Here is a 14,079-nt window from a genome sequence, read left to right as displayed (position 1 = left end):
ACAAATTCAGCAATGATTACTGATAAACTGCCTCTCATAAAACTTGTGATAAATGGTGGAAAAGGAAGATGCACCAGTGTTGTCCTGTTCTAAGTTTAAGTCGCATATGATACCCAACATAGACACCTTAACGCACCTGACTCTTCAAGACTAATATGGAACAAGAATCAGTTGCACCACTCTGCTATGGATGACATTTTTTTTTTGAAAGACGAACAACCAAAAGATCAGGCAACACCCTTCAATTGTCTTACACCATGGTTTTTAGGTCTCGCCTGAGCCAGCGCATGCGCTGACCTGCGAGACATTTAGTAAGTGGGTTTTGAAAGTGCTACCAGAGGCTTTTGCTGGCCTCAAACTTGCAGTTACGCGCGCAGCCGCCAGCTGTCTTTCCTTTCGCGGCTGCGTCACTTTCACAGCCACGCGGTCAATGCTTGTTTAAATCAAGTTCTTAGCATTACCTCGAGGAGAATTGAATGCGATGACAGACTAATGGCCACCCATCAAAATGAGCTAAAAACCATAACCGCAAATTCTGTTATGAAATAACACAAGGATTATAGGTCTTCCAAAATATTTGGACTTTGAATTTCCTAATCATTAGTGGAACTAGCGCAGACTGAGTGTAGTGATGGCCCGTTGCATGTTACAGTGGATGAGTCGAAGACTCCTGAGGCAGGACACTAGAAGGTGAGCCTACAAGAAACAGCTCAGCCGCGGTTTACTGCAACACTTAACTCTAGGGAGAATGGTACTGCCAAGATTCGGTGGGGATAGACCACAAAACTACCAACAGCAGTCTCTATCATGGACGAGACTCCCATTATTCCAATCCTGAAATCTGACACTCTGCAAATGTTTACCTACTTCCCCCTGGTTTGTCAGTGGACTAAGACTTGTCATGAGATGGCCCGGGATAGAACGCAAACCCTCGAGGAGGGCGAAACAAAAGAGGCCTTGGTTCCATGAGATGGAAAATTAATTTGGCAGGCATCTTTGTGGTCTGAAGCACGGGTTTAAAACGTGTGTATTAACGTTTCAGAAAGTTACAGCAGAAATGCGCGTTAATCAGTCTAGCCGGGATCTGGCAGTGATGTTAGTCAATAGCTATTTAATAACCGAATCATACACAAAGGGAGTGTCTGTCAAAGAAGATCAAAGATTGCATTTGTTTAAAAATGTTACGAAGGACAGAGACAAATACTGCTGATGGATAATTGCAAGGGTCCGTTATGCATGTATTCTCTGGACACAAAGTAATGGAGTGAAGTGCATTGGGAAAGAAACAATCAGGAATTTATTAGTACACACACTGATTATTTTACATAAAAAATACGTACGCAGTAACACTTTTACAACCCCAACAACAAACAAAAGAAACTGCTTCCATTGCCACATACTTCTTGGAGCATGCACCCTTATTTTCTCTTTTAACATCTAGATGCGGGCGCATTTCAAAGAGCTTCCTTTGAAAAGGTACACTGCTGGAAACTTAGTTTTCTCACCAATGAAATGCAAATTCACTAAAAGACAAACTACTCCCACAGACATCTTGGCATCTGCATGCATGCACATTTCAAACAGCTTCTAATATAAGGGTGGTCTAATGTTACCTGCTACTTTTCACGGCCATAGATTACACATGTAAACAAACTGCATTTAGAAAGCTCCTAAAAACTCATCTGTTCGGAACCATCTGCTAGCACCTTGCCCTGTTGTTTTTCTGATTCTAGACACCAGCGCTGCAAGGCCTCAGGGTAGTTTATGCGCTATATAAATATACTTTCAATTCAATTCAACAAAAGCAAACTGCTCACATGGACACAGACTCCTTGGCGCACACCTCCCACAGTACAAACTTCATGGCGCACGCTCTAGTCTTTCGTTTAACAACAAGGTGCATGCGCATTCGTTCATACCACCATTCACATTGATAGCCAGAAACCGGTCCTAGGATGCTTGATTCCGGTCCAGGGAAGACATGGCCTGGCAGTTCAGTCTGAACTGTTCCCATGAGGCACAGGGTCAAGACTGATTTGCATATGGCCATGTCTGAACTGGGGTGGCTTGGTGAGCAAAATATCGATGGATTAAACCCAGATCTGTGACTGGGGGTGAATGTTTAGCCATTGTGCAACATTCTGTCCATCATATTGTGTGTTTTAATGTCTTTTATCTACCTGTTTTGGTTTGGAGTGTAGTGGATGTATGAACAGAGACAACGGCTGCAGCACTGCCTAGAGGACTCAGAATGAGGAATTACCACTGGGACCAGAGAAGCAGGTAGCGGCACTGTGTAGAGGACTTAGAATGAGGAATTATCACTAGGACCAGAGAAGCAGCTAGCAGCACTGCCTGGAGGTCTTAGAATGAGGAATTACCACTGGGAACAGAAGCAGAGCCTAGAGGACTTAGAATGTGAAATTACCGAAAGGACCACAGAAGCAGCTAGTAGCACTGAATGAGGAATTACCACTGTGACCAGAGACACAGCTGCAGAACTGCCTAGAAGACTTAGAATGAGGAATTACTGACAGGATCAGAGAAGCAGCTAGCAGCACTGCTTAGAGGACTAAGAATGATGAATTACCATTGGGACCAGAAAAGCAGCTGCAGCACTGTCTGGAGGACTTTGAATGAGGAATTACCACTGGGACCAGAGAGGCAGCTGCAGCCCTGGCTACAGGACTGAGCTTGAGGAACTGCCACTGGGAACAGACACAGCTGTAGCACTGTCTAGAAGATTTAGAACAAGGAAGTACCACTGACACCAGAGAAGCAGCTGCAGCACTATCTAGAGGAAATAGAATGAGGAATTACCATTAAGACCACAGAAGCAGCTGCAACACTGTCTAGAGGACTAGGAATGAGGAATTACCACTGGGAAAAGAGACACCTGCAGCATCGCCTACAGGACTAATAATGAGGAATTACTGACAGGACCAGAGTAGCAGCTAGCAGCATTGTCTAGAAGACTTAGAATGAGGAATTACCACTGAGAACAGGGACACAGCTGCAACACTGCCTAGATGACAGCATTGTAATCATGGCCTAGTGTAGTTCTATAGTTGTAAGAATAGATTTTTTTCATAAATTTGTATACCAACATTTCTAAATATTTCCTATTGCATATTAATTAGACCTTGTTTCTGCATGATGCAAAAATTATTCTTAATAATGCAGATCTGTTAAAAGGAGATTTTAGCTCTGAAAAGGCTATATGTACTATGCTCTACAATATATGTATGTGTGTTCCTTCGTAGCACATAGACTTGTGTTTTTAAGCTAAAAATAAAATATGAATTCATGAACTCATGCCAACTGTTTCTCTCTTGATATAAGAGAAAACAAAAAACAGTGAAGGCTCCTGCGTCTTTCATTGCCCACAAATGCCATTAATAATGTAAGTGTTGATGGTATTTTTTTAAATTTATTATGTTCATACATCGTTTTCATACAAATCCCTAAGCAAATTGTTGGAGGAAAACAACACCTTTAAAAGCAGGCAGTTAATGCAAAATCTCTTGTGGAGAGGGGAATACTAAGCAAAAAGACGAGGAATCGAAGAGCAGTGCGAAATGAGAGAAAGGAGCACATTAGGGCAGTGAGGCAGCCTTGTTACTCATGTGCAATAGAGGAAGGAGCACATTCTCCCATCCTGGAAAACTCACTTGAATTGTGCTGCTCCTGTGTTTACTAATCTGGAAGAGCCTGCTCCCAGGTTTCTATGGCAGCCTCACGATGGAACTTCAGGCAGCCAGAAATAGTCCTATTTTTACTAAACCTCTGAAAATGACATAGCTTAAAGATAACCAGTATGGTATTTGCAGACTGCAACGCAGAGTTTCAAGCATGCATGGCCTGAGATGAGAAACTCTAGACGTCACTGGTGAGCTCCGATACCGTGCCGAGATATTGCAAAATTGCGGTCCCAATAACCGGTGGTGATGAGGTGGTCAGCTGTGGGAAACATCATGCTGGTCTTGCGACTTTGATGTTGGATTTCCCGGTGCTCAGGATAGCGTGGATCCGGTATAGTGACACACAAGCAGGTGGTGCTGAGACTGTTTGCGATGATGCCTCTGGTGGTAACCCTGCGGCTTAATGGTACAGCAAGCTTTGTCCACTGATGTGAAGCCTGGGATTGGGGTCGTCAGGTGAACTGCAGCGGTACTGGTATGCAGGTGACAATGGTGTCTCACTGCAGGGAAAGGTCCTGACCATGCAGGGCACTCAGGCAGAAGGGTTCGAGACCATAAACCACTGAGGACTGCAAGGGTGGTGCGGTCTGACACATGCCGTGGTGCGATGTGGCCAGTCACGGCTCCGTACCGGGGTTGATGCTGCTTATTAGGGCTCTGAGTAGTGTGACCGGCGTGGCTGGTAGTGGTTCCATGAGGGCAGTGAAGGAGCCAGGGGAAAGATGCTGGGAGTTCCAAAAGGTTTGGAGTTAGTAGTGATCAAAGGGCAAACAGGGTCAGTCAGTGACCAGGTCGATGCAGGACCAGGTTTAGGGTTAAAGCAATGGGCACACCTGGCCGACAAACCTGGCCGATCGGTGTTGCAGTGGCCAAAATGCAGAGTGTCGTTTCTAGGATCTGCAGCTTTATGGAGATATTGCGTTGCAGCAGCCGTTCTACTGTTGAAGGTCTCCGCTCATTGCATGCACAAGGGGGTAGTCAGATTTATGCCCCAGCTGGCAGGGTTGATGGTTGCAGCTGGACCATCTAGCGATGCCCTTGCAAGAGCCGCCAAAATCATCAGGCAGTGCTCAAGTAATGTACAGTGCATATTAAACAAGCCCGTCAGAAGTCCGTGAACTCTGCTGCTTCCGTCTTGCCGTGTGCTGGCTGTGTGGTTATGAAGGCACCATGGAAACGTGCAGAGAAAAACAGCAAGTTAAGTAGCAAACCAGTGAGCCAACCTCTTCAATATCAGCGTGGTCTGCGGCTCGTCCCCTTGCTCAAGTGAAAACGTGCTTGAGCGCGAGAAGAGGCGCGCGTGTTCACAGCACCCGTCTCCTAAAGCGTGCAAGCAGCCATTATCTCCTATGTGTTTGGCAAGCTCGTGCACCTCTCCTGTCCCACTTCGCTAGCTACCTGGCGACTATAGGTCTCGCTTACGCGAGCAGCGCATGCGCTGCTTCGATAGGTGAGACATAAAAAACGACACAGGGAAAAAACTTCAGCCACTACACCAATCATTAGTCACCATTCAATTGAAAACACAAATTAACATCTATCCATATCAAAGGCTCAGTTTTCTAGGTTCAAAATCTCTGGATCAGAACACGGTTGCTCTAGCCTTCCCCAAAAGCATTAGAACATACCCTAATTACATAGTTCTAGTTAACAGTTCTAGTTACTATGTCTTTTTTGACATATTCAAGAGCACTGTAATACAAGACGCCTAGACATCAGCTTCATACACAACCAAAATACAAATACATGTACTCAACACCCTCGCAGATGACCCTGCCCAACTCTTTCCTCCTTTAAACTAGTATCAAAGTGCATTTTTAAAACCTCTTACCTCCAATTTCAGGAAGTTGTGATATTCCCCGCAGAGTCAATGCCCATGCTAATCTAACCGTGGCTTGTAGTCCAGGAAGTTTCCATGGTTGGGTGTCTTGAAGCCGGCAGTGAATGGACGCAATATACTGCCTGTCGGTAAATACTGGTAGCTGGTGCATTAAATCTGAGAATAGAAATGGAAGTGTCAGAGTCGCGGGATCTCACAGAAGAAGAAAAAGAATATCGTATTTAAAAACTGTACACTGAATTTAAGGCTAATAAATGCTTTCATACAGCAGCAAGTACAGAAAGAACTTCAAATGGCAGGGGTATTTAGGAACTTAACCAGTGTATCTTTGAAGACACTTCGCCTCGCCCTTCTGTGGCACAGTCACATGATTCCCTTTCGAGGTCTCGTCTAAGCAGAACACGTACGGTCTCTTTCGAGACATGCTTTATCTACAATGTGGGCTTCAAGCACCTCCCATCTTTTCCATTCATATCGGTTTGTGTCCTTCGTAAATGCCTGCTTGTGTTTTGTTAATATGCTTAATTAGTCCTGCCTCTTCGTGTTTCTGACCCTCCCAGGAGACTGCCTCTGTTAAATGTAGTCTTACACTTTTTTTTTATGTATGTTCTTTTGTGTGCACAATTTGTTTTTTTTGCCTCTGCTCTTAATTTTGGATTTTACTTATTTTAGGCTTTCTGACTTTTGTTTTCACAGCGCAGCGCAGCGCCCACTTCACAGATGCATCACTTAATGTTTAACAACATTTGCATTTTCTAACCAGTAGCGTGTTTGCGTATATAAACTAACTTTATCGCTTTATTTCTTCAGCACAGCACCCACGTCACACGTTGACTCGCTCAATTTTTCATTTCCTTTTTTTCTGAGGAGGAAGCTGTGAGCTTTTGCAGTCATCGAAACCTGCATTCTTGTTTCACCATTGCGTGGCTGCTGGAAAGGGGGGTGTAGGGGTAAAGAAATTCCATGACAGCTTCTCCCAGAGCCCGGTCTCTCTCCGCACCGCTCACGAGGTTCGGGGCAGATGCCATGATCCCCGGAAGAAGCTTTAGGTTAAGACAAATACAGCCACTCCTCCCCTGAATTTATTTTTCCTCATTGCTGGCCTGTTAAATGCGTTTTTAAATTTTTCACCCCTGAAATCTCCTCCAGTTTTGACTTTGCCCCCTGCCTTTTCCTATCAGCTCCTTCACGCTGTTTTTGATCTGGTCAGAGTGCAGTTTTCTCCCACACAAAAGGAAGCGAGAACACGTTATCTGGAGTCATTTGCATTTTGAGAGTTCGGCTTTTCACTCATGGTTTACCTACTATTTGTCACTATAAGTTGATACATTGCCATTTAAATGCTCATACTTTAAACATTTCAGTTAGTGAGGGTATATGTAGCTGTGTGGGTATACATTTCTAAACAAAAGAAAAAAGTGGAGTTTGAGCAGTAACTGACCCATATGTGGTCCCATATACAAGAGCCTTACCTGTAGAAGGGGTGGGTGGTTCACTACAAAAAGAAAATATTTCCAAAGCAGAGCATATGGTCAACAAAGCAGCAGCTCAGTCACTGGAACATCCTGTGCAAAATGGAATTCTCCACATTCTCGCAAATGAGCAAGTTTCCACATCAAATGCAGTGAATTTGGTGATGTTACATCAGTGACAAATCTTCCACAGCGATTCAAGGAAGGATATCCCTGGGACTTCTGTGACAGATTTTTAATCCCAGAGTCTCCCAGACCATCTTGACACAGCTACCAGAGGTGCATACTTTTCACAGTAATGTTTGGTTTTCTTCAATAAACAAGCATTTGCAATGCAATACGTCTCGCAGTTACTTGAGTTTGAGCTATTGGTATTGTAAATGACAAAGCCCTTTATGTTTTTAAAATGAAAACAAAAAGAAAAGGCATTGTTATTTGCAATGGTAATAGCTCAAACTCTCGTGAATGCGAGACCTATTGCATTGCAAATGCTTGTTTTTACATATTTCTATAGCGCAAACTCAACCCGAAGGTATCGGAGCGCTTTACACGAGCACCGTAATTACATGACACATTCAGGCGCGGGGAGATTGAGTGATTTGCCCAGAATCACAGGATGTGGACGCGACCCCGAGGCTCGAACCCTGGTCTCCAGCACCAAGGTCGGGCGTTTATGCCGATGGACCACGCCCTCTCAAGTGTGAGCTAGTGCATATGCTGCGCTTGTACATGAGTAAGAAGTGAGTGGGTGACAGCGCACGAGCCTTTGTATGAGCACGTGTGAATGTGTGATGCTGTTTTCATTAGTATGATCTGTGCCAGAGTTAATGTTGGGGTGCATGTGAGCGGTGTCGTAGAAATACCCCCCCATCCTGCATTTCCGCACTAACCGGATGGGCCTGGGGAATATAGGGCCCACAACAAACCTTCCGGGGGGCACGGGAGATAGTGAATCTGCCAGCGAGGATTCAGGCCTGTCGGCCCCGGGGGCCCAGCGGGGTCCCCGGGCGGCGGACTCGGGACCACGGCAGCTGGTGCGCCACGTCGCCGCCGCTTCAAGATCAAACGGCCACAGTACCACCATCCAAAACGGTCAGGATACACTCCACCTCAGAGACCGGACGCTACCCACGTCCTGCGGCCGATGTTGTTCAACTCCAACCCGAATGGGTTAGAAATCGAGGCCCCGGCTTCCACGCTGGGTTAGACCAAGAATGGAACACGGCATATCTTCATTATTCGAGAAGATGGAAAACTCGGGATTGCACCTTTAGACTCAGTAACACATCAGCTACACGGGAGTCCGGTGCGAATTCAGGATATTCGTCAGGATTTGCAGGCCACTGGCGGAGGTCGGCGGAGCCGGGAGCTTACGCGGCCATCTTGGTTGCTAGCGTAGCTCCTCCTCCGACAAGCCAGCTTTGAATGTGTATTATCTGGTGCTTTCACCCACCACATTTCTTTACTAGCAGAGCCCGTATGGATCGGTGCTTTCAAAAGGGCTTTTTGCAGAGGCCAGAGCAGAATTAAAGTGTTGGAGGCGAGAGTGCTTGGAGCTGAGTAGCATCCATGCTCCCATCTATAGCAGCGATGGGGTCAGACGGTGGCCTGGTGGTTTCAGCCTGCAGCAAGAGGCAGAATCCCTCCGAGCAATCCCTCGGGCACCCTATTATTCACCATATATGAGGGCGAGAGAGCGAGGTCAGGCTTCCAAACCCCATGTAGAGGAGTGAAATGATAAAATATACTCACTTCATAGAGAGCGTGCTCCCAAAACACAGCGTCTCAACCAACATACATGTAGACTTATGGCATGCACGTGTCTAAGTAGGAGCACGTGTAAATGTAAGCAATGTATGGCGCTCAGTCTGACAGCAAAGCACAGCAAACCGAACACAGCAAGTCTAGTACATTTTGTAATGAACAATTTCCCACCAAAGATTCAATGACTAAAACGCCCTCCTCGGATGGGCAACTCGGAGCTACAACAAGCTCCTGGCATCACGAGATTAAAAGGAAAGCTAACACTTTCGGAAGGGCTAAATCTAAGCGGGGAGCGCAATTGAGTGGGGGCCAGCCATGTCTTCAAGGACTACGAAGGGAGTAGTTTTCGGAACAATGCTCTTGCCGTGGGGTGTGGAAACAGTACGCAGGTTTTCTAACACCAACTGCAATAATTAAACCGGTTGGGAGAGCTGCGCAAAACAAAGGCGCCCTGCAAGAAGCACCATAAAGCGGATACTGCGTCAGAAAAAAAACGCAAGCTACAGGAAGGGCATGGATGGGGACTGAAAGTTGTTGCTTTCTGTACCGAAAAATGTTTTATTGCAGTGATGCACTGTAAATACACACAACGTCCAAAACTGAAAGGCAACTTCAAATGACCCAGTGTTCTGCCTGCATTCTAACAACATTTCAGCATCTGGCTACTGCGTGTAACGATCCAAGTGAGTCGGTGGAGGGGACTGGGCTTTGCAGTCGCGGTGAACTGTGCAATATATGGGGGTGATGCCAGCAAGAGACCGGAAGCCCATATTGATGAAACATCACGAATGTGGGAGCAGGAAAGGGAAGCGGGTGAACCGAGATTAGCGAAAGAGAAGTGAGAGCCGCCGGGATTACCAGCATCACAAACCCAGACCGGAGGGAAGGGAAACAGTATGGGTGAGAGAAGAGGAAGAACCGAACCGGGACTGGTGAGGATTGCAGTAAGAAAAGAGGGGAACCCGCAGATCATAGACCAAAGCAGGATCTCTAAAAAAAGAAACATGGCCGAAAGAAATAAAGAATCGTCCGTGAAGCAGGGGGCGGGGGATTGGAAGCCTTTGATGTAGCTCACGGCCTGGTGGCCGTGAAAAAAAGCAATTAGGGGGGAGGAGAAGTGAGGCCAGCGCACACTGCGCACGCTGGGGAAGCCTGTGGGAGGGAGGCTGATTGCTTTGATGTGGGGAAATGCGTGTGCTTGTCTTCACGTGAACTGTTGGAAATCCGGCCGTTGGTTTGAGAACTTATTTTGGCCACTAAAATTCTCCCCTATCCATTCCTGCGGAATGGGATAGGCTCGACCTAAAAAAAAGAAAGCATGCTGACAATATTTTACCATGGCAAAAAACTAACTGGAACATGGGAGACGTGCAGCATAGTTAAGCTGATGTTTTGCAGATCGATCCCTATTTGTCACTATCTAAGTGTATCTTTCTATAGGGCTCTCTCGATCTAATCATTCTAGTGGCACACACCAAGGCCAATAACTAATACAGATCCAAAGCAGCCCATGGGCACTGCCACCACTGGGAGCTCCTGTTCACCAGTGCCTGAGCAAGACGGGTAAGTGCACCATATCACTAAACATACACATGCCACCCCAACCTCCAGTGAGGCCCAGACATTTGTTCATGTGCCACGTATCAGAGACACTGAAGTAGGAAGATCATGAAATCTTATGACTCGTCAAATTCTGAGTCAATTTTAATAACGTGGCACCACTGAAGCGATGCTACCTCTGCATGCAGACTGCCATCTTACACAGGTATACCTAATTTTTATCAATAGTGATACAAGCCACTGTACCTTGTTATAAAGCGACATATATGCAGGCCTGAAAATGGCAATACCAATAAATGCAATGTTGATGCGCGCCACAAAATGTGCTCTCAATGTATATAACAGTAGAAACAACGTCAATGTATGCCATAATCTATGGACGCATAACAATGTCAATGTAAATAAAGACCATATCAATGTACGCTATGACAACAGTATGCAAAATACTGAGGATGCCGGTAAAAATTAAGACTGCCATGTTAATTGTACACATTTTCAAGAACTCCTAACATTGCAGTCGGGTTCAACCAATGTGACCTCACCATCAGCCCGGAGTCTGAAAAACATGGTCAGACAGGCCCTGCGACCAGAGCATACCGATTGACAGGTCACTTAGCACAAAGACAAACATGCACTCAGGGAAAACTCTGATTGATCCCGCAAATAGGCAGGTACACCAATAACAGGTCCGAGGAAATTGGCCCCAATGAAACACATTTGGTCAAAGGCGCGCGTTCCCAAAATACAACAAAGATAGATGCACCATACGATAGGAACACTCAGCCAATCACGACACAGCATACACAACATATGTAGTGATCTCGCGCTCCCAACTCTGGATATCTGGACACTTACACATTGGCCCACACTACACCAAGACGGTCAGATCTGTTTATTGTACATCAAGAACGGTATACATGGTAGGCCAAAACTTCTGTACAATTAGACACCTTTTTCAGACGCTACTCTGTCGATACTCTCCCTGCCGCTACATTTAATTAAACCAACTCCTTCCGGTTTTGTCAGATGCCTCTTGTGAATATTCTAAGCAATACACTTACTTGTAAACGGAATAGTAAGAAAACATAATATTTCATTAACTTACACTCATGGCCCGGTGGTGTGACCAGTGCTTAGGCACCCTAGTGTCTCTGCGCTGGATTGTCGTTTAGTAGCAAAACTGCACTGCTTTGCGAGGAATGTTAACTGCTGGTTGCTTCAGGGCTCAGCTTGCACAGCATTTTTGCTAATAAGATGTTTCAGGGATTTGCCGTAAAACAAAGTTTGGAGCACTAACAATTATGGGGTGGGGCTCTAGTGGGTCATGGAGCAGGGGCAAAGTTATCGAAAAACATGTTAATAGGCACTTGTCCAAACATATTGAACAAGTACAAGCTCTTGACGAATCCCAATCAGGATTCCGCCCCAGACATAGCACAGAATCCACCTTGCTGTCTGTTACCGATGATCTCCACTCTTACCAGGACAAGGGTCTTTCAGTCATCTTGGTTCTACTAGATCTGTCGGCAGCGTTCGACACCGTGTCTCATTCCATCCTGACTCAACGGTTGTCGAACGCTGGCCTTAAGAACAAAGCCCTTGATTGGATAAAGAGTTTCTTAACTGATCGCACCCAGACAGTCACCATGGGTGCGTTTCGCTCGGTGGAAATTGAGATTTCCAAGGGGGTGCCACAGGGCTCATGTTTGAGCCCCACGCTCTTTAATATCTATGTGGCACCCCTGGCAGGAGTGCTGCGTAGATACGGTTTTGTCCCCGTATCTTACGCAGATGACACTCAGCTCCTGTTCCCCTTCAAAACTCTTTCCACTGAGGTTAGGAACTCTTTCTCATCCGGTATGAAAGAAGTGGCAAATTGGATGTCTAACAACTATCTCCAATGTAACGTCAGCAAGACGGAGATCATGCTGTTTGGGGAAGCCAAGATACTTTGGACTCCTGACTGGTGGCCATCTGAGTTGGGAGCAGTCCCTGAAGCTAAACAGGTCGTAAAGGATCTGGGAATCCGACTTGATCACGACCTGTCTTTAAAACAACACGTTAGCTACATTTCGGGGATATGCTTCCATACTATTGGTTTACTCCGTAAGATCTTTCCACTCCTACCCAACTCAACAAGAAAAACTCTCGTTCAAGCACTTATCTTGAGCCGGATTGATTATTGTAATGGCCTGCTACTTTCGGTCAACGAAGGAGTGTTGGACAAATTACAGGTTGTTCAGAACACGGCGGCTCGCCTTGTTCTGAATGCCCCCCCGAGAACTGCATCCAAACCCCTCCTTGAACAACTACACTGGCTCACAGTAAGACAAAGGGCAAAATTTAAAATATGCTGCCTAATTCACAAATGCCTGAACGGACAAGGACCCGCCTATCTTGAAAGAAAATTTAAACCATATGTTCCCACACGATCTCTTAGATCGAGCAGCAACTTTCTTCTTGTGGTTCCCCATGTCAAAAAAGTTAGACACGGAGGTAGAGCCCTGTCCACCATGGGTCCTAAGATGTGGAACAAGTTACCATTGGCCCTAAGGCTATGTAAAGAGCACCTTACTTTCCGAAAACAGCTAAAAACTATCCTGTTTAAAAATGAAATCTAATCACCTTTCCATCGTATACTGTTAATTTGCTGGTCACAAAGCGCAGAGATACTCCTGGTGGAGTGATTCAAGCGCTATATAAACTTATAAATAAATAAATAAATGCTCTCACCTATAGGAGTCTACTCTTTTTTTCTAGTCTGCCTAAAGGATTTCTCAGTACTATGGACTGTCACCCATTTCTAACTCGCTATTTTAAGTTGTCCCCAAGGTGCTTCTCATCTGGGATATTGTGATTTTACAAAGCAGATATCAGTGTATATTCTTTTAGGACCATCTTACTAGGAGTAGGTTTCTCCCAATGGCTGCATCACACCACAACTGAAAAAAAGTTCAGAGCTGGACCCGATCTCAAGCAAACCTGAGGAACATTGTTCACAGATTTATTCTGAAGTGTTACATACTGCTAGTATTTGGAGTGTTTTTGTTACAGTTTTTAGAAGTGTTTTTGAACCAAGCATTTTTATGTTGTGTGTGCAGTCCATAGGATGTTTTATTTTCTACAAACTGCCATAGCAGCTGACTTAACCTGCTGCCAGGGTGCTACGGGGCTCCGATTAAAGGAGGAATCCAAGCATGTTGAGGGCTTTTTCTTACAAGGAGCGAAACAAAACATCTTCCACCAGAAAATAATACAAAAAGCCTCAACCCAGAGGTTCTGACAGATCTTTTTTTTTTTTTTTTTTTAAACCTTTATTGAGACAAAAAACAGGAGATACATGCGCAGGCCCACAACCATCATGGCCGGCCGCAAAAATAGACGAGAATAATAGAGAACCACATATCAATATACAATCAGGATATTGAAAAGGACGCCAAAAACGACAGTGGGGCGCGCAACTCAGAAGAGGAGGTTTTACATTTTTAAAGCAAAAGGGAGCGAGGGGGCTGCAACAGGAAGGAGTAGACACCGCACATTTAGAGCCCCAAAAGAAACGCGGCAAGAGGGGCGTGCCCCATACATAAATAGTGGTGGGCTATACATGCAAAAACTATACAGGAGCAATAGGCAGCAATTCACACAACAACAGTGGGAAGCGTAAGCCCAGAAAGCCCATCCCAGGGACAAGAAGCAAAGATCCGATGAAACATAAGAAAACAAAGGTTGTAAGGACCCGAAA

At 45.4% G+C, this 14,079-nt stretch overlaps 1 protein-coding gene across 2 annotated transcripts in view; it reads right to left on the bottom strand.

The window, feature by feature from the left end:
• Nucleotides 1–14,079, bottom strand: part of NUP205 (nucleoporin 205) — a 920,380-nt gene that overhangs the window by 797,324 nt on the left and 108,977 nt on the right. For both annotated transcript variants that reach the window (XM_078671666.1, XM_078671676.1), the window contains exon 7: nt 5,533–5,697. In XM_078671666.1, coding sequence (XP_078527792.1) covers nt 5,533–5,697 — 165 coding nt within the window. The remainder of the gene's footprint in view (nt 1–5,532; nt 5,698–14,079) is intronic.

Source organism: Lissotriton helveticus, chromosome 1_1 (genome assembly GCF_964261635.1).
Source record: "Lissotriton helveticus chromosome 1_1, aLisHel1.1, whole genome shotgun sequence".
NCBI classification, from domain to species: Eukaryota; Metazoa; Chordata; class Amphibia; order Caudata; family Salamandridae; genus Lissotriton; species Lissotriton helveticus.
The sequence above is the reverse complement of the archived record's forward strand: the minus strand, read 5'-3'. Positions and strand labels throughout refer to the sequence as shown.